This window comes from Nelumbo nucifera, chromosome 6 (assembly GCF_055504915.1).
Source record: "Nelumbo nucifera cultivar China Antique chromosome 6, China Antique-T2T, whole genome shotgun sequence".
NCBI lineage: Eukaryota > Viridiplantae > Streptophyta > Magnoliopsida > Proteales > Nelumbonaceae > Nelumbo > Nelumbo nucifera.
This window is the reverse complement of record NC_142654.1, coordinates 12,486,151-12,514,037: the sequence shown is the minus strand read 5'-3', so window position 1 is coordinate 12,514,037 and position 27,887 is coordinate 12,486,151. Positions and strand designations below refer to the sequence as shown.

Here is a 27,887-nt window from a genome sequence, read left to right as displayed (position 1 = left end):
ATTGATTCATGTTTTAACTTGATTCTAGTGAATATCTATCCTGATTCCAAATTCCAATTCTGATAACCAAACGGACCTTAATAATTTGATGGGACTTTTTTATCATTTTTGGAGGAAAAATATATGATGCGGAAAGACGTGATAACCCCCGTGAATTTTGGTGAACACTACCCGATTGGTTCAATGCCAGCTGATAGGTTGTAAGTTTTTCCGTTGTATTCCTCCCAAACGGAGCTTTGTGGGTGAAATATTTACAAGCGGGAGGAATTCGGCTAATTTTATTTTCTTTTACGGGGAATACTAGCGGCTAGCGAGGGGCGCCGGTGCTCAGCACGGGCGAGTAATACCGAGTAAGTGGGAGAATAAAAAAAGAACAATAGAAGCAGTAGTGGTGGGATCCGAATCCGGGTCCCTATTCATCTTGTGAACCAACAAGTTTTGTGGAATAAGACACCTCTACTGCATATAATTAAATATGCCGCAAATAAAAAAACTAAGGTCAGATGAAAAAATAACCAAAAAAAAAAAAATCACAATGGAACGTTTATTTATGCCCTTCTATGGTAATTAAATTTTCAAAAATATGCTGAGACAGCTATTACTTCTATGAGTTCTACCCGTCTAGTTATTAAATCAAAGTCGTACACTTGGACGGGGTAAATATAAAAAACCCTGCGTCGCTTCACGTGGAAGAAACACGTGCCAGCGAGATTTAACCCAACAGTTCAGAGAGGGTATATTTTCAGTTTTTTTCTTTTTCAAGGTCTGGTTGATAACTTGATAATGGAAGGAAAAAAGGGAAAAGCAGAGTTGAGCATTTACATTGCCCAAGAAAAATTCAGGACTCAAAAAGGAAAATGCTGCTCCTTAAGTTCGTCTAATGTAGTAAAAATACTGTAGGTAGATCAAATGGACACTTGCATAATTTCTTACCACGTCTTGCCAATGGTGGTATATCCCGGTAACATCTCGTTTCTTCCACTCCTTCCAAGTCGAAGATGTCCATTCCAAATGCCCACCCTCAAGCATTTGGATCAAAATTCTCAGATATTTTTGGGTTAGAGAAGTTTAGATACTTGTCAAACCGATAAAAGCTCTCTTTACAGGTCTCCACTGCACCATTAACCATTCCATGCAGGTCGACAGACCAAACAGGTGTCAATCCTTCTGAGCTACAATATCATCATCCAAAAACAAAATCTTCTCCAGTTTTGGGTAAACTTCAGGAAGGTAAAACCTTAGATGGTTCAGCATAGACAAGTATTTAGGATTCCTGTACTTGAGATTATCAGATCCATCAGAAAGGGAAGATGGATGATTTGCCTTGAAATAATATTCCTTGATTCGTGCAGATTCGAGTTGGCGAAGAACCGAACAGTAAGAAGAATTTAGCCACTTAAAATCATCAATGTTCTCAACTTGGATTGTAGCACTTGCAGGAGAATTGACAAGGAACCACATCTTCATGGCTGCAAAGTTCAGTCTATCTGTGACTATATGAAAACATGTTTCTCTGGTTCTTTTGCATGTAGAAAGGTAGAATTGACAACCACAGAAGTGGCAAGCACATTACCAGAGAATATGGCATAATGGTATAGAGAAGGATTTTCCAGTTTTCTATGTTAACGATTTCTTTATTTCTGTGATTCTGCATGAAATAGTCTGTTGTGAGCTGCAATGGGAGGCAATGCAATGGTTTAGGTACAATCTTTGCAGCTAGCTGGATCAAGAAGGCACTTTTCTTCTTCAATGCATTGATACTTTAAGTGTTAACTACTATGTGATAACCTTTTCAAGGTCTAATTGGAGATACCTCGGATGTAACTCAGCATCAGAATTTGCTTCTCCAATAGCACGTTGATCGTCTTTCATATGTTTCATCAAGGATTCATAGTGACCATGATCTTTCTTGGACAAAGCAATGCTTGCATATGCTTTTGCCATTATGATCTGATCCCTCATAAGCTTTGAGGTGGAGTCAGAATTTGGACTTTCGTATTCTCTCCTCCATATACAGTACCTCATAAGCTTTGGGCTGTTTGGATTGTTAAATTGCTGCTGCTTGCATTTGCTTTTCAGACTCTTTGTTCTGGTGGATGAGTTCTGCAGTTTGAAGTTCCCTCCTTGCCCGTTTCTGCAAAACTAAAAAACATGACCACCCTGAATCCATTGTCCTAAAGATATTTAGAATTTGAGATTAGAAGAATTTGACAGTTCACCTATCACTGGAGCTTTATTGGGTTCATTGTGATGGTTGGTTGATACTGCATACCTCCATCCTTGAATTGATGTTCATCAGTAGAAAGCTCACTTCTATCATCCATTCCACTCATCACATGTTGAAATGGATCTTTTCTTGCCTGAAGAAAGCAGTACGATGGAAACAAATAGCAGTGTTATTAATACAGAAGGAAAAGGTAGTCAAATCAAAATTTTAGACATATATTATGGACATTACAACCTATTATATTTTAATTGGTATGACCTATTTAATGTACACAAGGATGACATGACCATTCCAAAGGAAACCGGTGGATTTGTCAAGCATTCACTTCTGTACTGGAGCTTTCCAAAGTAACATTATCTTTCCAGAGTTCTCATTTTTCAATTCTAAGAAATGCCTACAACAAAAGGCTTATTTTGGACATTTGGAAACTGGCAAAAGCTTCCTGGTTGAAAGTTGCCCCATGAATAGCAGAATTCAACAAGTACACATGTGAGGCACATTTATAACCCTAAAAACGCTGCCACACAGAAGGTCTCTTGTTTATTTATACTTCTCTAAATAACCTGACTGGCAAAACTTTTGCCAATACAGATGAAAATGATACCATAGTTAATAATAGGTTATAAGTTCTGTATCCATATGGCTTCCTGTATTCTTAAACTGATAGGAATTGACATGAATGAGCATTTTGTCTATCTCTTATTCTCATGCTTGATGAGAGATGAGAAATTCCTGCACAACATTAAAATCATTATGCTTTTTATCAGCAGGGTTCTCCCACACCCAGGAAGCAGACAGGTATTTAGATTTGACAGAGTTAATTTGAATGTTGCCGGAAGCGTCACTATACGTTGCAATTATTTCAACCTGCGCAAAGTTAAATGGATTACTGTTCTATTATTAATCTGGATTTAGCAAGGAAAATAAATTTAATTCGTTACCCCCTCCATCATTATTGAATTTGAAAATAATGAAGAGAACAGAAATTGGATACCTCTTCAACTGGATTGTTGTCAACTTGACCAGCTGAAGCATATATTTTTTTGTAATCCTGTACCTACTTAGCCAAATTAGATGAAGAGATTGAGATAAGTGCACTAAATAAAAGATGTCACATGAACAAGAGTGGTGATAATTCAATACTTTTCGTATAAATACAATATTTGATACCATTTCAAACCCTGGTGATCATTTCTTTGATGCTAATAGTTACACACTTCATAATGAAACAATGATCATCCATCATCACCCAAGCCTTATCCCAACTATATGGAGTCAGCTTAGAAGCAATCACTGATAAATTTCAAATTTGACAGATGGCACACTTCATTTACATTTTCTTTCCAGTAGGCACTCAAATTCCATCCACAGTTAAAGGTTCTGTTTTGCCAAGCTCCATAATACGTGTATATTAATCCATAGGGGTGAGCATGGATTAATAATAACAACAACAACAACAATAATAATAATAATAATAATAATAATAATAATAATAATAATAGTAATAATAATAATAATAATAATAATAATAATAATAATAATAATAATACCACAATCAAAAAGGTAAAGTAATTTTATTCAATGAGAAAGCCAAATACAACAAGACTTGGGTCAACTAGGCCTTCCTGAGCCCAAAACATATTACAAGAACATCCATGATTTAGTACAAAGGAGAGAAACATTCTGACTTTTAAACTCCTCATTCACCGACACCCAGGAGCAAATCTTCCTCACCACTTTCTGCACAATCTCATCTGGACTTTTAGATTGATTACAGAAAATTCTATCGTTTCTTTCCATCCAAATGGACCAAAGAACAGCCTGCGGAATAGGTTAAGACATGCTTCAATATAATGGCTCAGTAACTTAAGGATATAGTTCTTGGGATTAGTGTTATCTTTCATCTCTTCTAAGATGTAATTTAATTCTTATTTACCTATCTATATACTTGTTTATTTCTAATCTGCCAAATCTTTTATTTTCCTTATTTCTTGCTTTCTTTACTTTCCCTCTGATCAGTTTCCAGATCAAGGAAATACATTAATTAATAAGCATAAAAGGATAAATGTATAAAAGAAAGTTTCCCAAATTGAGAGAGAGAGAGAGATTAGATCTAGAAAGCCAGGATTCCACTCCAGTGGATAATCTACTAGATCATTAATTAATCCACCAAATCATTTTAACATGCAAATCAATAGTATTGCACCATCACTTTATAATTGAGCTAGTAGGTGGGCTGTTCTTTTATTCTTTTTACCGTAAGTCCAAATATCTATGCATGTTTACTTGGCCTTACCTGTTTTAGAAACTCATAAAATTTGGCATTATATTGAGGTGGTACTGATATTTTAAATTTTTAATTAACTTCCAAGATTTGATTATGGAAATGCCTTTATCTTTTATTCTAGGTTGTTCATGTTTCCAAGACTAGGGTCACTTATATCAATTCTATTAAAATTTAACTAACCCACAAGAAATCTTCTCAGAGCGTATGTAATCATGTTCTAAGGGCACCTGACAGAATAAACCAGAAAGCATAAAAAGAATATGCACAAGAAGAGAAGAGATTATTTGAACCAGAGTCGAGAGAGTAAGTGGACAAAGGAGAGAAATAGAGTACACTTGTTTCTCATGCATGAAATAATATTAACATTTGTCTCTCATGCAATATATGATTTTTTTTCACTAGATTATTGATATGTGCAAAACCGAACTACAGTACTGGAATAGTAAGATTCCAAATAGTGAAAGGGGTTTCCCCTTTCGCTTTAATATATATACTAGATTGGACTGATGTGAGTTTAAAAAACATGCATGCTACTGGGATGAAATGGTATCAAAACAATGCAGACCTATAAAGCTACATGTTGCAGCAACAGGGATCCTGAATTGGGCTGAAATGATGCCAAAACAAAAATGCAGGCTGATAGAGCTACATGCTGCAGCAACAGTGGGTCCTAATGGTCCTAATGAGCTGAAAAAAGAGCAAATAGTTCAGAATAGCAGACTTAAACAATCTGATTTTGTGTCAAAGAAGAAGAGCTAGGATGGAGTTTTGAAATGGTTGCACTCTTCTGTTATTTACAGCAGCAAAAAGGCTAACAGAGGATCACATAAAGGCCAAATTCTACTGGTATTTACAGCAGAATAATGCGGGCCACAACAATGGAAACTCTAAGCATGCGAAGTTCCACTTCATGTTATGCATTTCCAAGAGACAAACAGATCCTAAAGAAACAAAACTTAATGCAATCAGAGTTCTTCATCACCAAACCAATATCCAAATAGAATAAGATTAAATTTCATTCACTTGTGCTCTATTATACAAAATGAGAAAAGAGGAGAGAAACTGAACCACATAACTATATGATAATTAAAAATAAATAGCAAACTACCTTAAACCACATCTTATTTACAAATATATGCATATGAACAAACATTTTTGAACTTGTATTGTTTTTCCGTCCTTAATGGTATTTTTATCAGACAACAAATAGAATATTTTATTAATATCAAAGAGATATATACATCATAGACTTAAAATGGTGTATAACCTCAGCTATTCTTCTATTTCATTCTAGCAGGGGTCATGAATCTCTAATATGGACCAATGCTTGAATGAAATGCTGAAGTAAATAATAGAAAGAAAAAAAAATATATTTGAATGCAATGCTGGTGAAAATCCAAAACTCCAAACACCTGAGGATTGATTACCAGGTTTTCATCCACATGCAACTTCCAGAATGAAGACACCAAACCTGTAGACATCTGATTCCACAGTGGCCCTACTAGTGAGGCTACACTCTGGAGATGCTACTGATTTAGCTATTTTCTCTCCTCTAAATTATTTTATTGCAACCGACTCTGAGTATTGGGCAATCCTCAGGGGCTTAAGGAAAGAAAAGGAGCTGAACGTTGCATCAATTGTTATTCATACTGATGCAAAGATCATGATACAGAAAACTCTTTTTTGGTCTGAACAGTGCTTAATCGATGCAATATTCCAGACCTTACCATCTTTTGTTTTCTGTAAATTGGTGTATGTAACGAGAGTGCAAATAGTAATGGTTCATCTAGTAACAAACCCGAGATATCCAAATTTGATTCGACATCTAATGGGTGTCTAAAAAAAATAGATTAGAATTCAATTCATTTAAATACGACAATGTTTGATTTGAATCTGAACCCATTGAAATATCAGTAAAAATGTATAAAAATTAGCATAAAATTGTAAAACTAGATATAAAAAAATGTTATATAACATACAAAAAAAATAGATTTATTTAACCCCAAAGGTATTCACTTGGAATAAGGATTTAAATCTGTTTCATCACTGCCTTCTAGGACTCCTTCAAAGATATCTCTAAGAACCCTTGTTAGATCAGTTAATAGGTGCAGATGCTTGAGATACAGCCTTAAGGCTCAGTCTCAACTGTCTTGAGGACTGCCACCAAAAAATAAAAAATAAATAAATAAATAAAAACAGAGATAGCGTATCGGGTGGAAGAACTGAAACAACCAAACTCCAACTTTCACAACGCTGCAGACAGAACAATATACTTAAATAGGAATAAGTTAAATAATGAAGTTTGGAGGGGGAATCTGATCTAGGAAAAAGCCACATTAATATCAATAGCCTGCAAAAATTTCCCGAGGAAACAACTCAAAGCAATAAGGAGGAAAAAAATGATAACTGCAACTTCGCGGATTCGAAATGAAAAATGAAAATTGTTTGGTCAAGTCGTATACAGATTATATATTTGGTCAAGTCATATACAGACATCAATTACAACCTTCAAAGCCAAGAATGTGGAAAGTGAAATCTAAAACCTATGAAGTAAAACCTAAAATCGAGGCAACTGAGTCTAAAAAGCATAGAGAAAATATTCAGAGAAACAGAGCAAGAAAAACCATACCTTGAGACAGAGAGGGAGAAATCTGGAGGAGGAGTTGAGAAGAAATAGCCAACGGCCCAGCGGATTCTTCAAATGGAAAGAGAACGATTCTGACACAGGGTGTGCGAGAGAGAACCACACCCTGCTAATCTTAAGCCTCGTTCGCCAATCCAATGAACTGTGCTCAATGTTTGTAATGGCAGAACTGTGCAACAGAGAATGTTCCGTTAGGCATGTGTTTATAAACTAAAAAAGGTCTCTCATCTTCTACTACGCAGAAACCCAGAGTTCCGCCAACTTGACCTTCACAAAGGGTTTCTGGAACAACGAAACCTGAGCAAGCTTGTGAGCCCTCAAGCGCTCCATAGCCAACTGCTATCTTCATATTTTCCAGCCCCATACTTCCTCCTACGGAGGCGACGACTTGACCGCTTGCTCAAACCACCACAGTTGGACCCAAGAGGCCTACCGTAAAGCCCATTGTTGCCGTCGGAGCCAGCGGCATCGAAATCGGAAAAGGAGAGAATCGTACCGGAGAGACGGTTATTAGCAACCAAGAACTTCTTGAGACGAGTAAGACGGGAGAGCTCATAAGGGATTGAACCGGAGAGACGATTGCTGGCAAGTTTAAGACTATTGAGAAAGAGGGATCGAACAAGAGAGGTCGTTGTTGGAGAGAAGTAGAGAAATAGAGAGGATTGAGATGAGAGGAAGAGCGGGAAGAAGTTCTGAAATCAGGAGAGAGAGAGAGAATGCGGGGTGAGGACTGAGGAGAAAAGTGGAGAAACAGAGAGGCAGAAATGAGAGGGTGAGCGAGAAGAAAGAGGAAAAAAGTAGACACGCGTTATGCATGCAAAATGGAGGGAGAGAGAAGTGGTTAGAGGAGAGAGACACTTGTCTCTCATGCATCAATCACACGTACAATTCATTCAAGCAGTAAGATTCTGTTTTGCAAAAGGGGAGAGCACCCCTTTCGCTTTAATATATAGTAACAGAAAGGCTCGTGCTAAGCACGGACAAAAAAGATAAAGAGAAAACTAAACAAGAATCATGGACACTACATTGCATTGACGTTCTCTGCTTTCAGTCCACCTAGAGTCTTCAGTTTGTACTCTGGACTGGACGGAAGGACCAGGTCCAATCCAATATGTCTTGTTGGTCCATCCAATCCGTCCAAATTGATTCTGGACTGGACGGGTCCGATCCAAAACCGGTCCATTGTCACCCTTACCTAAACGTGCATAAACATCCCAATAACAAAATGATGCATGTCTTCAGACAGTCATATGCAGATTTCAGGAAGATATAGAGCAAAAGAAAAGTAATTACAAGAGAGGAAGTTTGATGAGACCAAGCATCATTGGATCAAGACAACATGAAGAACCTTTCCTCACCATGTTAGAAGGCCAATTAAAACATATCTAATCAAAATAATTACTTATATTTCATAACAACTACTGATGTACTTTCCTGAAAACAATAGAATATCTGTCAACGATAATCATCAGCTATTGCAGGGCTTACTGAAGTTCAATAAAGTCCATGCTAATTGAGGGCCCTCCCTTTTAAGTGTTTGAAAAATGGAAATCGAGAAGAAAGTTCAAGAAACTGTTCATAGAAGATCAACTCACTGTGAGAAACACTGATTGAGCTATCCAGTGCCCAAATCTCTGTAAGGAACATCTCTCCAAAAGGAGTATCTCTTCCTTTTTCTGATGATCATGACAGAGATCGTGTTCCCATCACAAGAACTACATGAACCGGAAGTAGGGAACAACAGAAAAAAGGGGCAGGTCCCATTATATTTTGATGAATTTTGCCACTCAATTCTTGCTTGCTAGACCAAAAGGTTCATTAGAAAATTAACCATACCAGATTTTTATATTTATCATCGAAAGCAATATATCTCACTTTTGCTGATTGAGAAAATGGTTAACCCACCATCCAGTTATTTACAAATTGGTCATATTTCACTACAGTATGAATTTCCTTTCCTGAATGACAAAATCAAGTTATTGTGGGTGCCTCGACTCAAAGAATAAGATTTTATGAATAAAGAAAACAATGACAATCACCTTACAGCAAGCATTATGATCCAACCCTGTCCAATATAATGCTACTGATCAAACAAAAAAAAAAAAAAGAAAGAAAGATAAAAAATAATAACAACCTATTTCATGAGTGTGTTTCCTAGTTGCAAGCTAAATGAAAATTAGTTTTCATATTCTATGAAATAAAGTTAAGAGATGGCAACAAACTGATATAATAAACTTGAAATCGTGGGGACTTTAGTGACCATCTCAGGGGCTTTGATAGTTACCCTGTACAAAGGGCCCATCCATCAGATTCAGAACCACCCCATCTTCACCACCACTTCCTCTATCCTTGACTGAAAATAATTGGATCCTTGGTGGATTATTCTTCGCAGTTGCTTCTTTATCAATTTCTATTTGGAACAATTTTCAGGTACAAGAAAAAAAATGAAAATAATAAATAAATAAATAAAAATCTTGGTTCAGACTCATACCCTAATAACTCTTCCTCTTGTACCTTACAGGCAGTGATTGTTAGAGGGTACCCAAACGAGATGACCATTGTTTCTTTCTATACATTTTTTGGGACCATCCAAACTGCAGTACTTTGTTTGATTGTAGAAAGAGATCCTAGTGGTTGGAGTCTAGAGCCAGGTGTAAAACTCATCTCGGATGTCTACTTGGTAAGCAAACACCAAAACTACTGTTTAACTGTTTTGATCGAACCCCACCCCTATTATTAGAAGAAAGTCAAAAAGAAAGAGAAAATATATAGAAAAGCAGTTGAGAAATTATTTATTTTCTAACTTAATTGTTGTTCTTTGTTTAGGCTGTTTTGGAAGTTTAATAACTCCTTTGGCGGCTAACACATGGTGCATAGAAAAGAAGGGGCCAGTATTTGCAGCCATGTTCTCGCCCTTAGGAATCCCTATTGCAGCATTAATGGGTGTCATATTCCTTGGTGATGAGCTCCATCTCGGAAGGTAGATATCTTGATTTCCTTAGGCTGCATTTGGAAATGATGCAAATGCACTCTAGTTCACTTTTGCATGTGTTTGACAACATTACATTTATGCATTGATAAATAGGGGTGGATTCGAGGCGAACTGAGCTGAATAGTACGAGGCTCGAGCTCGGCTTGAGACTGTTCTATAAGGCTCGAGCTTGAGTTCAAGCTCAGGCTCGGTTCGAGCCAGAACCTTGAGCTCGGCTCGGCTAGGGCTTGATCTTGAGAAAAAACCTTAGACCTGAGAAAGGATTTGAAATCTAAACTCATTTGGATACACTTCCAATAGCTACAGAATCAATTGTTTCAAAAAAATTAATCATGGAGGGCAAATTTTCAGTATAATTAGTTAATACCATTTGAAACTTAAATAGTAAGGCACACTGGAATTCAAATAGTAAGGTGTATATCTACAGCTACACATTAATTATGTTAAGTTGCATAAAAATAGAATCAGAACTTAAAGAAAGAAATAAATATGTGGGAGTTCAACTTTATGAAAAAAGCACGCAGCAATCAAGAACATGAACATAAGAAAATCATAGAGAAATCACACAGTATTTAAAAGGTATGCTTTCCCTCGACGGAAATGGAAAGACTGGCCAAAGAATAAATATGCAAATTAGAGTCACGAACTATAAATAGATCACTAATAATTTGACCAAAACAACCTAGATAGAATACTGCCTGCATGAAATTAAAGAAGAGAAGTTTCAATGCAAGAAGGGCTAAATAGGGTTATGATCTGCACATTTGATGACTCAGTTCAACCAATGATATGATACACATTTCTACCAGTATTTGCATCTTAGGGACCTAATCTCTTCCTAACATCCAAGCAAGCCACGCATTAGGTTAACCAAAGTCAACATTATCTTGTCAAGCATGTAATATCAGACAGTCATATGCAGATTTCAGGAAGATATAGAGCAAAAGAAAAGTAATTACATGAGAGGAAGCTTGATAAGACCAAGCATCATTGGATCAAGACAACATGAAGAACCTTTCCACACCATGTTAGAAGGCCAATTAAAACATATCTAATCAAAATAATTAGATATATTTCATAATAACTACTGATGTACTTTCCTGAAAACAACAGAATATCTGTCAACAATAATCATCAGCTATTGCAGGGTTTACTGAAATTCAATAAAGTCCATGCTAATTGACAGCCCTCCCTTTTAATATAATTATCCTTTACAGACCTTAGTCATTTCTAACCAATTGCTGCTGAAAACCCAGGACTTCAATTGATTTTAATTCTAGTTGTTTTCTGCTGAAAATCCAGGAACCTTGCTTGAGTGCTATTTGCTGGAATGTTCTCAAGTTGTAAGTGCTATTCAGAAAATCCAGCAAGTAACACCAAGAGTAAATGCTATCAAGAAATAATAATTCTACATATTATTAACACTAAACATGGAAATAACACTAAGAGTAAATGCTATGAAGAAATACCTGCAACAAAAGGGAAAGTTGAAGAAGTAGAAGGAACATCGAAGGAACATAGAAGGAACAGGGAAGAGAACTGAAAAGAGAAGGTATAATAGAGGTAAATGGCAGATAAAGACAAACATTAAATCTTGCATTAAATGCATTGTGAAGAAAGAAATTATAAAGATATCCTTTACTTTCATCGAAACCATTAATCATCTCCCAAATGCAGATATTTTTTATCCTAAAATAGAAACATGTTAAAATGTTAATAAGAAAAAGCTTAAAAAAAAATCTGAAGTAGAAAAAGATTAACGTTAAAGGCGGCATTTAATAGCCAAGAGGTTACCTGCCGTAGTGCAGGCCGGATGCCATGTAGTATACGCAACCGTCTCTACTACTGAAACTGCTGTTGATGGAGTGTCTCTTGGGTGCAAGCCATCATTGCACACGTTGGAGGTGACATTTTGACGCAAAATCAACTCCGGTGGCAAGTGGACAGGAATGGTGGGCTTAACTCCAAAAGCCTCAGAGATGAGGTCCGATGGGATTCGGCCGTTGGAAAATCGTCCTGTGGGTTTTCCTCCAAGGAAATCGCGACCGGAGGGCTTGAAGTTGCTCTTGAGGATGGTGAAGATCTGTTCCCCGAATCGACGGAGGAGTCACCAAAGACAATGACACCAGGTAGGGTTGGTACTTGAGTACTGCGAGAGGCCTGATGAAATTGGCAATGGCTTGCATCGCAGGAACAGAACAAGGCCTGATGAAATTGGGGGTTGGTATTTGAATTAAATTAAATACAAGTGAAGGCGGTGACTGAAAGTTTGACTACTGCGAGAAGTGAAACTAATAAGGCGGTGACTGAAAGCTTGACTACTGCGAGAAGAGAAAGAGGGAGAGAGGAGAGAGAAAATGGAAAGGGGAAAGAGAGAGCGCCGGAAGGAAAAAAATGGAAAGGGGGAAGAGAAAAACTTGGTGGAAGGTGAAAAGAGATGGAAGAAACTGAAAGAGGGGAAAGAAGGGACTGACGAACTATAGACACAGCTGCGTCTGCCGTAACGTATAAGAAAAGAGAGAAAGAGGTAAAGGGGTAAACTGAGAGAGAGCGAGATTCAGCGCCGCATGCCAGACTTAGAAAAGAAAGGGAAAGCCAGACTACTCCTTGAGGTAGTAGGCGACGAACAACGAAACCACGGCCAAAAGCAGCAAGGACGACAATAACCACAAGGGCAATTACCTCCTTCCCTACCTCACGCACCCTCTAGTAGCAGAAGAAGGAGAAGGTGTTGCCGCTCTCAGGAACTTCGAACTTGACGAAGATAACTCAGTTTTGTTGAGTGGAAAGCAAGAAAACCCGGGAGCTTCGAACTTCTTGATAACCCAGATTTGAACTTCTTGATACACCCTCAAATGCTTTTCTAAGTATACAGTATAAATATATATCATATATATAAGATATAAGATTAGATTATGTTTTCCGTCTCTTTTATTTAGGGTGGAAAGTGGAAACAGACATCGGGGGGTCCCGTTATGGAACAGGTGGCAAATTGTAAGGCGTCGTCCACTGTGGATTCGTACCCGGAAAAAGGGAGGTCTTCTCCGGTCAAAATCTGGACTTCAGACTGGAAGCAGTAGAAAAGACCGAAACCAGTAAAAAGGAAAGCGAAGCGCTTTACACCTCGAATCCATGTGTAAGAACCAAGAATAAATTTTGAGGAGTCTTCTACTCTTCTTTGCTTTAGCAGCCCTTTTGCCTCCACTGCTTCTCGTTCACAGAGAAACCTCAATTCGGAGAATCTCTAGGGTTTCCGTCTGTGAAAATGGAAACGGAGGATGGAAGTCACGTCTCGAAACCAGTCGCAGTGATCGCCTGCACGGCCATGGCGATTTTCTACGTCGCGGTTCTCTACGCTCCAACGTTGATCCTTCGCTTCCCTCCTCCTACTTCGTTGAATAACTTCATGATCCGGAGGTTTGTTTGCGCCATCGTCTCTTCAATAGTGTCGGTCATCGTTTGTGCACTCCTCCTTCCTGTAAGCTCTCTTATTGGTGTTTCATTTCTCCATTTTTTTTCCTTTCGGTTCATGGGTCACTTGGAATATTGAGCAAGAAGAAAACAAGAAATGCTAATTAGGACATGATGAACATTGTCTGTATTGACAATGAATAAAAAATGGAGTTATCTTATTGAGGGTTCGTGGGTTGAAATGTATGGTTACTTGTGTTAATTTCATAGGAGAAGTCTATGCATGTTGTTGTGAAAATCGGGTTTTGGATGGAGCAGAAGTTATTTTAACTGAAAAAAAGAACCGTCTTTTTGTTATGACTTAAGGAGGCCCGACCCCTCGAAGTGGTTATCATACCTATTCTCGCCATTTCTTTCCATTTTACAGTCGTTAAGGTCATCCCATTAGGTCAATACTAGTGGCTTAACTGCGTCAAGTGTGAACACCATTGCTGAACTTCGTTATTGGTCTAATGTGGTTTTTCTTATTTTGGTCTCCATGTTTGGTTCCAAAGTTTTTGAGTATGAAGACTTTGATCAGAGAACAGATAGCCTACCCAATTGCTATACAGACAAAGCCAAGATGGAAAAATTTTCTATGCATTATTCGTATGAAGTTGTGGCTCATTTTTTTTTTTCCTTTTTAGTAGAATTTAGCTACCTTATCCAAAGCAAAAGAAAAAAAAGTAGGGATAACATCTTCGTGCGCGTGCTCTCTTTGTCCTTTACTGTAATTTCCTTGTAGAGTTGATTGTGTTTTTATTTTGCTAGATGATTAGTTTGGAGGCATCGTCCATTTTTGGTGTTTATGGCATTCGCGTGGATCATATGGTAATTTATATGCTAATGGGCATTCTTTATATATGTTTTCAAAGTCATAAGCTTCCTTTATTGATAGCTAGTCAATCCCCAGTAATGAGTTTAGCTTATGATAATCTTAGAATGACATTTCATGGTCTGCAGATTGGGAAAGGTGAATAGTTGCTTAATCTGCATGCTGAAATGCAATTTTATGTCTGAAACAGTGGCATGCTGTGGTTTTTCCTCTTTCCTTGACTTCTCTTCCATACATTGGATCTTTGGTTTCAAAGTCAATCTCAGTGGTAAATTCATGGAAAGAACATAAAGTTCATGGTGAAGACTATTGGCTCAAATGTACACAAAATGCTTCTGAAATGTTTCTTGAATGGATTACCTCCATTGCAACCAATGTCTTGGCCTGGCGTAATTACTTTGTGGTTGGTATTACTTCAACATCTTTTTTGAACCTATTGTAAATTTTCTTTACTGGCATACTTTTTTTTGTTCAGTAACTCTTTACTGGCATACTTTTGGGTCCTAATACTTTAAATATCTTTCTTTTTAGTCCTCCAAACTCATTGTTTCAGTCCTTTGGTGGGCCAGTTTTACCATTATTATCCTACATTTTAGTGTTAGAGCCACCAAATTCCAGATATTAATATGTTTTTTTTTTGATAGGCCATATATGAATATGTTTTGCCCACCAGAAGAGGAGGGCAAGTTTATCTACCACAATCACTTAGTTTCCATTTCTTTCCTATTTACAAAACCAAACAAAGTTTCATTCCATATGTTAATGTTGTTCTCCAATAAAATGCTCTTTTCTTTACAGATAGGGAAAACTTGTATATATTATATTTTGATTGGTAATGAGAAGGTATTTCAATCTTCTATGACATTGTTATTGCATTTAATTATTGGAAATGTTTTATTGAACAGGCACCATTTACAGAAGAGTTGGTCTTCAGGGCATGTATTATACCTTTACTACTTTGTGGGGGATTCAAAATCTACAACATTATATTTCTCAGTCCCATTTTCTTCAGCTTGGGTAATTTGGTTATTTGTTTTTCGAAGGAGAAATTACATATGATGTTCAAGATGGTTGCATGTTTTGATTTTCATGTGGTATCCTACTTCATCTTAGTAATTGATTTGTTTGGTATGAATTTGGATGATATTCAAAGGAAAAAAATTGGATCCTAAGGGGAAAGTCGTATGGAAAGGCAATACATAAAAAGTTAAAAACTAATAAATGTGGCAATGACACGAAGATGTACATAAAAAAAAATAGCATATGCTTGTTTTGAACTCAAACTTCCAAGTGTAAAATTGGATCCAGTATTTCAAAATGAAATAACAAGTGCAAGCAACTCTCTATACACTTTTGTTGTTCATGGGGGAAAGAAAAGGTGAGAATATTCATTTTATGGGAACATCACCAGGTTATACTGGCATTATCAAAGTCAAAGAGATTTAAGCTACCATAATCGATTTATCTCAAGGAAATGCAGGATTTCATATATTCTGGCCTGATAGGATTGGGGGACTCTCTTAGAGCAGAAGTTCTGGCACTCCTACAGGGGCTCAAACTGGCTAGACAGCTGGGTTTTCAGCAGTTGGAAGTGGAGGGAGATTCAAAACTGGTAATAGGTTGGATGCAAACAAATAGCTTAGGTGCCTGGTCCCTTAGACAACCTATAAGGGAGATTATGCAACTAAAAAGGGAGCTTGAAGTCACATTTAAATGGACTAGGAAACCAGTCAATGCAATGGCCGATACTTTAGAAAAACAAGGAGTTAGTAGGCAGAACCTTTTTTGGGCCTGTTTGTAATGTGATGAGGGGTCACCTTGTTTTTGAAGGTGACAGTTTGTACTAAGTTTTCTTAAAGAATTAATGAAAGTTACTGTTTCCAATAAAAAAAAGAAAGCTGACAACTTCAAGGATACTAGTGATGAAGCATCTGGTATTGGATTCTCTCATGTTCTATTTTCAACCGTGACCTTGATTTATGTATGCCTTTTCACTTGTCAGAAACTGAATCCTTATGGTTCTTATTCTTTTAGTGTAGGTGAAGTTTTCATTTAAAAAGGGAGAGAATGCAACAAGGTGACGAGGTATCACATTGGAGTGAAAAAAGGAAAACTATACAAATTATGACAAGATATCTAACAAGTCAAACAATATAGTAATACTCAAGGTTTAAAATTTTGATACAATATGCCCGGTAGGGGGTGTATCATAGCGTATCTTTGAAAAATAGATGCGGGATACGCATGGAAATCGGACATTTCGTATTTTTTCATGTGTATCGGACCCGTATCGGGGATATATCGGAGCGTATCGAGGGTGTATTGGTAGCCTATTGACGAAAAAAATACGACAAAAAACTAAAAAAAAATTAAAGGGGAAAAGCAAGCTTCTTTTCCCCGAAATAAGCCTTCTTTCACCCCCAAATGACTCTAAAACTCCAAACTTCATTCCTAAAGTGCTAGATTTGCAAAAGTTTGCAAGAAATAAGTGTGAATCGTTATTTTTTTTAAGATTTTTCAAATTTTGAAAAAAAAAAGACAAATTAGGTAAAATTTTTCAATTTTTTTATAATATATTGTGATTTCTTTTTTTCTTGAGTGTTTAAATTTATGTTGATCTACATTTCTTACATTCAAAATCACAATTTTTTTTGTGTTATCAATAGATTTATGGAAATTTCATGAAGATATTTGGGGAAAATATAAATTAACAAAAAATTTGAAAATGTAATTTTTTCTCTGCCTATAAAGACTAAATATGTTTTATATCTATGGATTTATCTATCATATCCCTAGAGCAATTGAAATTTCTTCTTTATTATTTTATTATTTTTTATATTTTTAGAATTAAAAAATAAATAATTAATTATATTTTATCATTTGATCACAACAATTGAATATATTATAATTCTATGGATGATCTATCATATCCACAAACCAATTGAAATTTCTTATTTAATAATTATTTTTTATTTTATATTTTTAGAATTAAAAAATAAATAATTAATTAATTATATTTTATCATTTGATCACAATGATTGAATATATTATAATTCTATGGATGATCTATCATATCCACAAAGCAATTGAAATTTCTTCTTTAATAACTATTTTTTGAATATATTATATAATGTTTATTTTTTTATAACTTTTGTAAATGAATAATAAATAATAATTATTTAAATAATAAATAATTATTAATTATATTTTCACATCAAAGTTGTGCCAATGCATGTTTTGTGGTTGGATAGGAGAGTTGGGGTTTTCCCATCCCATAAAACATTAAAACTTAAGAATTATAATTTATAAATTATAGTTAGGCATAGGATTTTTAATGAAATTATAATTAACTACAATATATTTCTTCATAAAACCATTAAAATATATTAATTTAATGTATATACACCTCATTGAGGTCTTATATTTAGTGTTGTTGATGTTTTTTTAAGATTTATTAAAGTATTTATAGTGTTTCCAAGCGTATCTTAGTTTTTCTTCGATCACATACGTATCCAAGGCGTATCCTGATACATCTCTGAAAATTGCCTTTCCGATACACTTGACATTTCCGATACTTTGGACCTTGGTAATACTGCACTCTTGCTTCATAAGTTTCAGGGCATACCTGCTGTAGACCGATAAAGTTTATACACAATTAATGCTAGGCTAACATGCATTTATGTGCACTGATAATGCTAATAAGCTTTTGAAGCACAAGCTCAATGGGAGATGCTGTGTAATGTCTTGCCTATCTTACTGGGCCTCCTAATGTGCCATATCATACTGCAATGAGGAATAAATATTTTAAAAAGTAGAAGTTAGCAACTTCTGTGACAAGAACTGATTCTCTTTATTGCTGCACTACTAATTTGTCTGTAACATTTTGGTGAAGCTTAGTAAAAGCAACTATACTTACAGTGCATTGTCATTATGTTGCAGCACACTTAAACCATTTTCTAGAGCTTTATTGTCAGCAAAATTATAGCTTTGGCAAGGCGTCCCTGATTGTAGGTATGTGTTCCTTATTTCTGCTTTTTTGTAGTGGAATGGACCTTTTTCTTTGTTTCTAAATTTTTGAACTTAGAATACATAGGTTGATTGAGAAAGCATAAAGCTGACAAGGATAAACGGAGGTTTATTGAAGTAAAAGGCAGGAGGAAATACATCCCTCACAATCATAAAGCTGACAAGCACATACTAAATCAAGAATAACAAACCATGAAACCATGAACTTGGAGGGTTAGAATTCATGTAGAAAAGTGTCTTTCTTTTCTGCTTTCCATAGTTTTTTTTATCAATAATTTCGAAAGAATTTCATTAATTAAAATACTTTAGGATACAACAAGAAGTTGCAAAAGATGATGATCTAGTGATCATTGCATGCAAAAATTCCAGCAAGAAGAGAAGGTGAAAATAAAAAATTTTCACAAACCCTAATGCTGAAATCGTATATCTTGATGTCCACAAGTGCAGAAGTTGATGTGGTGGTTCACATCCAAGCTTGGATCGTCCCAAGAAACACTGCAACAAGCTGAAGATAGTGCAATTTCAGGTTTGCAGTCTTCAAACTTTTTCCAGAATTTCCAACAGCAAGGTGACACCTTTATCATGAGTTTGGGTGATGTTTCTCACTCAAAAGGTCTCTGGAATAATGATAGAAGGGATGCCTAACAGGCCTGGTCGAATGGGGTTCAAAACCCTAGCAAAAGGCCTCTCACAAGGGTAGGCTGAATTCAACTAAGTAGGGAAGAAGAATGCATGCATCGAACTCCTCTTCTTGGTCTTTTTATATAGACAAGGGAGGTTATAAGAGTCCTCTCTTAATCCATATTGGTTTCCTAACATGTTTAGGATAATCTTGGAGAGAATCTTGTTCTCCTAATTTATTCATCAAAAAAAAAAATCCTGTTCTCCTAATTTAGCCCGAAAACTAGAGCCTTTCTAGTTAAGTATCCTAGTCAAATCTTGTAACCACCTTAAACTTTCTAGTTGATAGTTTGACTAGGTTTCTTAGGAAAGACTCCTAATTGTTTTATATCATCCAATTAATTCTGGAAAAACTTTATATTAATGGGAGATACCAGCTTGTATGGTGTGAAAGCCACCACCAATGAGAGAACCAGCTTAAGCCCATACCCTTAACACTTAAATGGGTGGGGCGTCCGCTTAGAAAGAAAGCAGTCCACTAGGCTAATTTGCCCATATCAGTTATGGGCTTTGGTGAATTGGCCCAATAAGGTTCTAAACGCTTAATTACTTGGGACTTACCATCCTAAAGGCCCAAGTCCAATTGGTTTAGCCCATTATGTGATTATTAGGTTAGAATAACTAAAAAAATCACTTGCTATTAATCTCTCTGCTAATAATACTTGACACCACTTATTGGGAAGGACTTTCCCCCTCTTAGTCTTTATGACATGGTGTCCAACTTCCACCTCTAATGAATCCAAATAGAAGATTCATGTAATACTACTACCAATAGATTTAGGTATCCATCGTAGAAAGTTGTACAGAGCATTCTCTCTGTCTTAACATAGTAAAAGATTGTATCACATTGATAATCAATTGATATACCATTCTTGAATGCCCCAACATGCTTAGGTATTTGACCCTTGAAGGATCTCATTGGTTGGTATATCAAAGATAGACAAGTCTGATACTTAGCTTGATACCAATATCAAGTCCAAGGATCAAAAGCAACACCTAGTTGTTCCACTTGTCATAAAGTCCAAGAACACATTGGGTTTGGTCCAGTTCATTGTTTCTTGCAAACACTCACTTTCACACTTTAGGTCACAACCCAACTTAGACATTGCTCCACTACTGTAAACCAACAAAATGAACTTAGAGAGTCTTGGAAGCGGGAAGGAAGATGTTGTTGAGACACAAAACATAGCTACAAGTGGAATGAAGGTTAGATCCCTTCTAGAGGGAGTGCTTTATTTATAGAAATATGGGAACAAGGATATGTGCATGAAGCAAGAATTCCAGAATATTCCTTAGCCTGAGCAATGCTTGGAGATAGATCCCATAGACTTCTCCTCTTAAGACACGTGTCTCTCAGGACCATGAGGTTGTTAGATCACGATTTTGGGTTTCCTTAGGAGGTGACACATGTTAATACGACACTCAGGTACAACTGGATGTGGTTTCCTTGAGGTATTGATCGCACTTTTGATACTTTTCGTCATGACCCTCATCGCGCTTAGGTATAAACTCCTTGATACTTGACTTGCCTCGCAAGTCATACACACATGACTGATTTTAAACGGCTCGCGAGGCCAATTGGACAAGTGCAGCCTTGTGGGGCAAGATGGTTCGTCCTTGCGAGGTGGGATTGTTATGCTTTTGCGAGGCATGTTTGCAAGGTTAAAATATTGTAGCACTGCAAGGCAGCCTTACGATGGGTTTGGAAACTCAACAAGAGCAGAACTGATAGCAGTAGTACATTGGGGAAGTTCCTCCATTGCAGAAACATAGTAGTGGGGGAAGACCTTAGAGTAGTGGTGGGATGGCTAAGAGATAATACACAAGGAAGATGGATTTACAGAAATGTGTTGAGGGAAATTAGCAAGTTGGCAGCAGAAATGATGGCTACTTTTTGGACCAATCTTGTACTGATATTAGAATTTGGTCTGAAGAGTCCTCTGGTTATTTTTCTTGTTCTCCTTTCTTCAATGCTTTAGTGCAGTCTTCCAATTTAATTCTCTCCTTTCCTCTAAAAGAAGTGTGGAGTGCTCCTGTACCTCCAAAGGTGAGGGCCTTTTGTTGGGAAGTGGTTCTCCAAAAAATCAACACTTTGGATTTGCTTCAGAGAAAAAGACCACATTGGTGTTTATCCCCTCATGTTTGTAGCCTTTGCTTGAAGAGTGGTGAGACGGTAAATCATCTACTAATCTCTTGTCCTTTGTTACTCTTACTTGGGATTGGTTCTCCTCTCTCTTTGGGTGCAGGTGGGTTCCCCCTACAAGCGTGATGGATCTTTTTGAATCTAGCTTTTTCCGTCAACCAAAGAAAAGAGGAAGGGTAATGTGGAGAACAACGAGGGCAGTAGTTGTTTGGACAGTGTGGGAATAGAGAAATAACAGAATCTTTCAAGGGAAAGAAAAATCAGCACATGAAGTCATAGAAGGGATCACCATCAAAATTATACACTGATTGAAATCGCTGGACCTGTTCAAGGTTTTCTCTGCAGATGCTTTGATTAGAGGGTGGAGTATGGTAGCAGCTTCTTCCTGCCCCTCTTTAGCTATTCAAGAGGACTGGTGCCCCCCTTTAACTATGGCTGTTAGGCTAAACTTTGATGGCAGCTCTGTAGGTAATCCAGGCCCCTCTGGAATTGGGGGTGTCTTTAGAGATGGGGGAGGAAAAGTCCTGGCCCTTTTTGCTGGCCCGATAGGCTTGGGGGACTCTCTTAGAGCAGAAGTTCTAGCATTCCTACAGGGGATCAAATTGGCTAAACAGCTAGGTTTTCAGCAGTTGGAAGTAGAGGGAGATTCGAAACTGGTAATAGGTTGGATGCAAAAAAACAGCTTAGGTGCCTGGTCCCTTAGACAACCTGTAAGGGAGAATATGCAACTAACAAGAGAGCTTGAAGTCTGTTTTAAATGGACTAAAAGATCAGCCAATGCAATGGCCGATACTTTAGCAAAGCAAGGTGTTAGTAGGCAGAACCTTTTATGGGCTTGTTTGTAATTTTGATGAGGGGTCACCTTGTTTTTGAAGGTGACAGTTTGTATTAAGTTTTTTAAAGAATTAATGGAAGTTACCGTTTCCCATAAAAAAAATAAAGGCTACTTTTTAATGGGTGCATAGAAGTGCAAAACAGTATGGCTGATGCTTTAGCTAGGCAAGGGGTTAATAGACTTTAAATGTATTGGGGGAGGTTTCAAGGGAATCCTTTGTATAGACTTATTTGGATATAGGTAGCTATTCAAACTACATTTCTTCTTTGTACCCGTACATATTGTTCATCTGTTCATAACTTCATGTTAATGAAATTTTGATAGTTACTTATAAAAATTAAAAAAGCGAGCAAATACTCAGACCTTTTGAGTAGATACACTTAATGGTTGTAGAATTCTTTCTTTAGATGTGAGAGTTTCATCCATTTCATGTCAACAATGCAAACTCTTGGACTGCTTTCAAGTGTTCTCAGTTGCAGACATTCTAAGAACATGGTCTGAAGTAGCACAATCTTTGAGAGTAAGAGATAAAATAAGGCCGGAGTGGAAACCACATGAAGGCAATAAAGTAAAGCTCAATTTTGATGGGTGCTCATATGGAAATCCAGGCATCTCAGGAATAGGAGGAGTATTAAGAAACCCTGACAAGAGGATATTGGGTATGTTCTCAGGGCCGATTGGCAACGGAAACTCGCTGAAGGCTGAGCTACTGGCATTATTACAAGGGTTAAAGCTAGCCAAACAACTAGGATGCAGACATGTTGAAGTGGAAGGGGATTCAAAAGTAGTAATTTCATGGGCAACAAATAGCAGCCACACCCCATGGACATTTAAACATGTGATTAGGGAAGTGGAGAAGATTGCCAAGGAGGTTGAGGCTGAATTTAAATGGGTCTGTAGAAGTGCAAATGGGCTAGCTGATGGATTAGCAAAACAAGGGGCATTGAGACAGCAATTATTTTGGGCTACATTGTAACGAGGGATAAATAGAGTGAGGAAAAGGGATCAACACTCCCATCATCAAATTGTATAAAATGTTTACAATCTGAATCTGAATTTTAATAAAAGACATATTTACTGATAAAATAATATATATATTAAGTAGTCATTCTCATGCTTCCACCCTATCTATTCCATATATATAGCTGGCATAGATAGTGATTTTATTCCTGTTTTTTGATGGCCATGCTTATGATTTTATTCTGAGTATCGATGCTTTTACTAATTTCTAAAGATAGTAACACGATGACCTACATACTATGTATTTATATTTGGTAGGTTTCCAGCTTGGTTACACAGTGATCTTTGGGGTTTACGCATCTTTTCTCTTCATTCGAACAGGTTTGTGATTTTGCATGACGTAGCCTTCAGTGTAACAATTGAATTTTCTTTGCCTGTCAATATTGTCTCTCACTATCATCTTAACGTTTCACTTTTAGATGACTTAGCAACAAATGTAGTTATACCAGCTATTTGTGGTGGTTCCTTTTAATTTTTTGACATTTTATTGGCATATTTTGACTATTTATGATACTATTCACTTGCCTCTGATAGCGACATCCACTACAAAAGGTTGCATATTTTTATCGAAGTGTCCAAATATGTATAGATAGAACTAGAGGTTCAGAGCATAATCATGTACCCAGTATGTGGCTTTCACAAAATAAGCACAATCATATGAACTTAACTACTAAGGCTGTCAATGGATCAGATTATTATCTGGATATGCTTTGGTTATGGTGGAACTTAATCCTATTCTTTAAACATATTGATAAAAAAAAAAAACGCATTGCACAGGATGGGGTCTGGCGTAGTGATAGACCCTATTAATCTATTATAGATCTAATTTGATCTGACAATGTGTAAAGATATGTTTCTGGAACTGAACTAGACTTAAATAGCTGGAGTTAGCAATTCATCATTCAGTGATTAGACTTCTTGGTCGGGGTGGGTTGGACCATGAGCAATGAGAAATATGAAAAGAAAACTACTGAATAACAAAAAAAGGAAAACTAAATTAAAAAAGGGGGAATAGTCTTGTGAAAAGGATAATGTCAGGGGCTGTAGGAAGTGTAGAAAATCTGGTAAAAGATGAGAAAGCTAACGATGGTGAATTCTTGCCATATTTTTTTTTTATTATAGTTGTATGGAGGAATGGCCTGGGAGGTATTGCCATCTATGGTTACTATTGCAGGGTTTGCTTCTGGCATTGTGAGACTTGATTTTTTTTCTTTTTTTTTTTTTGTGGAACGGATTTGAACAATGGGCGTTATCAATACTATTACGAACATCTTCCTTGGGTCTTTTCAGGAGTATGTGACTGATATCCCCTGTAAAGTCTTTTTTTTGAGGTACTTAGTATGGATAGATGGAAAATTCCTTTTTTTGAGAGGGGAGGAATAGGTTATCAAGAATTTACCGAAGATCATCAGAAATCTATCCTGGAGGAACTCCTCTTACATTGCTGGGAGGGGATTGACAGTTCTTGGGAGTTTACTAATAGAGAGATTTTGTTTTAATATTCTTCCATCTGGTATTCACAGACCTAAAGTAGCATGTTATTTTAGCTGATTCCATATGGTCGGGACAAGACTTCATTAATGATGGTGAAAGCAGCAGACTTTTTGACAACTAGGAGGTTTTTTTTTTAATTTCCCTTTCTTTTTCCCATCATTATTGAAATTGAAGTTGCCAATGGAAGCTTATCAAGCCATCTAGGGCTACAGTTTGATTTTTATTGGAGGAAAGAAAGGATGCTTGTAACTAAAGGAAGCAAAAGATCATCTCTGAATTTGGACTTTGGAATCTCTCTCTCTCCCTTAAACAGTAATTTATCATCCCTTTGCCATTTTTTTATCAGTAATAATCAAAGATTATATGTTATGGTAAGGAATGATGCACAAATAGAGATGTGCCAAAGCACCCTCTAAGCTTGGGCTAGCTACTTTCTTTCCATCTGTGTTTTTTACAAGCCCCTCCTTTGGGGAATCAGTCCTCAATAAAACCGATTTCTGCCTGCTTTGTGCCTCACCAAAGCATCTGCCACACAATTTTCTGATCCTAGTATTCTGTAGCCAACTCCCAGCTCCCTAGCCATCTTTTGTCTCCCTAATTACATGTCTGTAATTCCAGGGTCCTATATTATCTATTGAAGGCCATCCTACAATTACATGGACGTCTCCTTCCACCATCAGATTTAGGAGCTTAACCACCTTCATCCCTTGTTGGACTGCCATCAGCTCTGCTCTTGTTGAACCACCATAACCCATCCAGAAAACAATGCTATGATACGTTCATCACTATTTCATCCCTTTCTCCATTTCAAACTTCGTAATAATTAGAGGAGATTAAAATTTTAATAAACAAGATAAAACTTTGGGGGTCATGTGGGCGGAATTTCAACCATCTATCTGAACAATTTGAGCATGTTAACATGAGGAGTTTAGGATAGTAGCAATCCTATGAGAGACAATCTTAATGGTTTGACCATCTGTCAAATGTCAAACCCAGATTTTGGAACATCAAATTACATACACATACACATACACATATATGCATGCATATGTTTGTATACATTTTTTTTTTGGTAAAGCATATTTATAAATTGATATATTACTATTGCTGCATGTAAATAGATCTTAGTACCTAGCTTGTAGCTTCACTGGATCAGGTTGTGTTTCTAACTAAGAACTTGCTTGAAGCCTCAGTACAAATCTAATTTAACTTTAGCTAATAGTATGTTGTATCACTAAATCAGATATGAGTACTTGAATCTAGTTTTATTTTGCACTTGGATGCAAGACCGCAAATTTGAAGTGTCCTTACATCATCCGTAGTCTACTTGTTTACAGCCCTATAAACTACCCAATCAATTGGATTCCTTTTCTCATGGATGAAAAGGAAGACAATCTATATATAGATGTTAGATGGGCAACATCTTTTGACTAGCCTGAATATGGACTATATAACTTTACAACACTGCATTCAGCTATGGTCTGGAGAAAAAACTTGCATAGTTCGTTAACATCTTTGTCATGGTCTCATGTCTTTTTGGGGGGAGAACTGGAGAGGGAGGGAGGGGTTGCACTTGCATTTCACTTTATTTGTTTGTGCTAGACTGGTCAATGGATTAACACTGGAGGAAAGTGAAAGACCATTTAATGATGACATTCTTAAGCACACAAATTTATTTTCTTGTATGCCTTGGAAATACACTGTAGACCACTGTTCTGGAATTGTGTCATTTCAAGTGATTCCCAAATCCCAACTGTCTTGTAGCTTGGTTGCATATTAGCATATACAATACTCCAGAACTGTGGTCTAAGATGGATATGTCAGGCTTTAAAGAAATAAAATTTGTATATTCAGCATCTTTCTTCAGGATAGAAACCTCAAGGACATACTCTGTACTTTTTTTGAGAGAGAGAAAGTAACTGAGTATGTCATCTTCTCGTGACATACTCTATTATACTTGGGCACCTAATTTTTGTTGTTAGTTTCAATATGATCCGTAGTATTTATTTGGTCACTGCTCTTTTTAGATGTTATCTTATATGATGACTATGGATCACTGGCTGATTCTTTGCAGGGCATATTATTGCTCCAATAGTAGCTCATATATTCTGTAATGTGATGGGATTTCCTGTATTGTCTTCACGGAGAAAAGGTATGCACATAGAGTTGAACTTTCTCCAAATTAATTTATTTACGTCTCTATTGTAGATTTGTAGTGGGTTCTACCTAATCATGCAATAAAAGCCCATTGGCTGTCTAGAATTTTCTCATAGTGGAAGTGATTTGTTGCAAGTTGGAAGGGGCTAGGACTAGGGGTGGATCAAAAAATACATGGGTAGAAGTAGTTAAGGAATAATTTAAGCACCAACAATTTAACAATGGGCATGGCATTAAACAGAACGGAATGGCGAAACAGGATTCATGCAGCCGACCTCATACAGTTGGGGTAAGGCTTGGATGATGATGATGTTCTGTTGTCACTAATGCTTCCTTTGGCATTCCTTTCTGGTGTTTGTTCCTGCACTGATGTCGTTTATCTTGTTCCTCCAGGGTTGGCCATTGTTGCATTTTTGGTGGGGATTGGAAGTTTCCTGTGGTTTCTTTTTCCGGCCACCAGTCCAGATTTGTATAATGACAGAACCGATAATTGCAGGTGCTGGCATGGGTACTGTAGGTGGAATTGAGACTATGCACTGTACGGTTGAAATGAATTGTTTAATGAAAAATTCAATAGATCTTATCGCATGTGCAAGTGCAACTATACCAAGTTTCATTTCCTTGATATCTTCTCTTGAATGCAAAGGCAAACTCGGTGAAAGTGCGCAATCACCTCCCCTCGGGAATGACCTTGATAAAATTCAAAGAGATTTTATCCGGATTGAGTCAAATGAAAGAAAGCCCATTCACCTTTTAAACTGGAAGAGGTTGTAGACTCCCAAGTCCCAAATGCCGGTGTGGTCTCGGTATTAAAAACCTTGGAATGGCGAATTTTAACTGATCCTGATAATTTGTGTCAAATAAGTATTCAAATAATAATAATAATTTTTGGGATGTTTAAAGCAGAGAGGAATTGGAGATGGTAAAAAAGTTAAATTATTTATATGATGTGTGGTCTCTTTTTCATTGCATGTATTGCAAGGGATGATCATCTTAGTAGGGTGTAAGTGAAATATTTCTGTATTGGTAAGACTGCAATTAACCTTGTTGAATCTTGGGCAGTTTGAGAAATCCATAACGTCGGATTGAATTGTAC

At 36.8% G+C, this 27,887-nt stretch overlaps 2 protein-coding genes and 1 pseudogene across 20 annotated transcripts; 1 reads left to right on the top strand and 2 right to left on the bottom strand.

Moving 5' to 3' along the window:
* Positions 1-711: 711 nt before the first annotated feature.
* On the bottom strand, positions 712-2,170 carry LOC104591325 (putative galacturonosyltransferase 3 pseudogene; annotated as a pseudogene).
* Positions 1,614-12,084, bottom strand: LOC148790609 (uncharacterized). Of its 16 annotated transcripts, XM_088889646.1 has the most exons (9): positions 11,945-12,081; positions 11,793-11,839; positions 11,620-11,689; positions 11,110-11,250; positions 7,144-7,327; positions 3,222-3,284; positions 2,220-3,094; positions 1,814-2,134; positions 1,614-1,672 (listed from the first exon to the last, which is right to left on the bottom strand). In XM_088889646.1, the coding sequence occupies exons 4-7, from the start codon at positions 11,175-11,177 to the stop codon at positions 2,933-2,935; spliced, it is 477 nt and encodes a 158-aa protein (XP_088745772.1). In that variant the 5' UTR covers positions 11,178-11,250; positions 11,620-11,689; positions 11,793-11,839; positions 11,945-12,081; the 3' UTR covers positions 1,614-1,672; positions 1,814-2,134; positions 2,220-2,932. The 16 variants fall into 16 exon arrangements, with proteins under 16 accessions (XP_088745772.1, XP_088745773.1, XP_088745771.1 ...); XM_088889647.1 differs by lacking the exon at positions 11,793-11,839 and having other exon boundaries at positions 11,945-12,084; XM_088889645.1 differs by having other exon boundaries at positions 11,620-11,839.
* A 1,331-nt stretch (positions 12,085-13,415) lies between these two features.
* FACE2 (farnesylated protein-converting enzyme 2) lies at positions 13,416-27,379 on the top strand. 4 transcript variants are annotated; one of them, XM_010246250.3, is made up of 9 exons: positions 13,416-13,628; positions 14,372-14,431; positions 14,626-14,838; positions 15,341-15,452; positions 18,375-18,446; positions 23,399-23,461; positions 26,709-26,786; positions 27,033-27,080; positions 27,185-27,379. In XM_010246250.3, the coding sequence occupies exons 1-9, from the start codon at positions 13,416-13,418 to the stop codon at positions 27,316-27,318; spliced, it is 993 nt and encodes a 330-aa protein (XP_010244552.1). In that variant the 3' UTR covers positions 27,319-27,379. The 4 variants fall into 4 exon arrangements, with proteins under 4 accessions (XP_010244552.1, XP_010244570.1, XP_088745761.1 ...); XM_010246268.3 differs by lacking the exon at positions 14,372-14,431; XM_088889635.1 differs by lacking the exon at positions 14,626-14,838.
* Positions 27,380-27,887: the final 508 nt, after the last annotated feature.

Bases quoted from the DNA above. Each gene is read 5' to 3' on its own strand.
- LOC148790609 (XM_088889637.1), bottom strand. From the start codon at position 11,807: ATGGTTTCGATGAAAGTAAAGGATATCTTTATAATTTCTTTCTTCACA. The intron at 7,328-11,619 runs GTATTTCTTCAT...TCTGTTGCACAG, and splicing joins AACTTTCCCTTTTGTTGCAG to TTCTGCCATTACAAACATTG. The intron at 3,285-7,143 runs GTATGGTTTTTC...TTGGCTAAGTAG, and splicing joins TTCTCCCTCTCTGTCTCAAG to GTACAGGATTACAAAAAAAT.
- FACE2 (XM_010246250.3), top strand. From the start codon at position 13,416: ATGGAAACGGAGGATGGAAGTCACGTCTCGAAACCAGTCGCAGTGATC. The intron at 14,432-14,625 runs GTAATTTATATG...TGTCTGAAACAG, and splicing joins GCATTCGCGTGGATCATATG to TGGCATGCTGTGGTTTTTCC. The intron at 27,081-27,184 runs GTAAGGCTTGGA...TTGTTCCTCCAG, and splicing joins GCCGACCTCATACAGTTGGG to GGTTGGCCATTGTTGCATTT.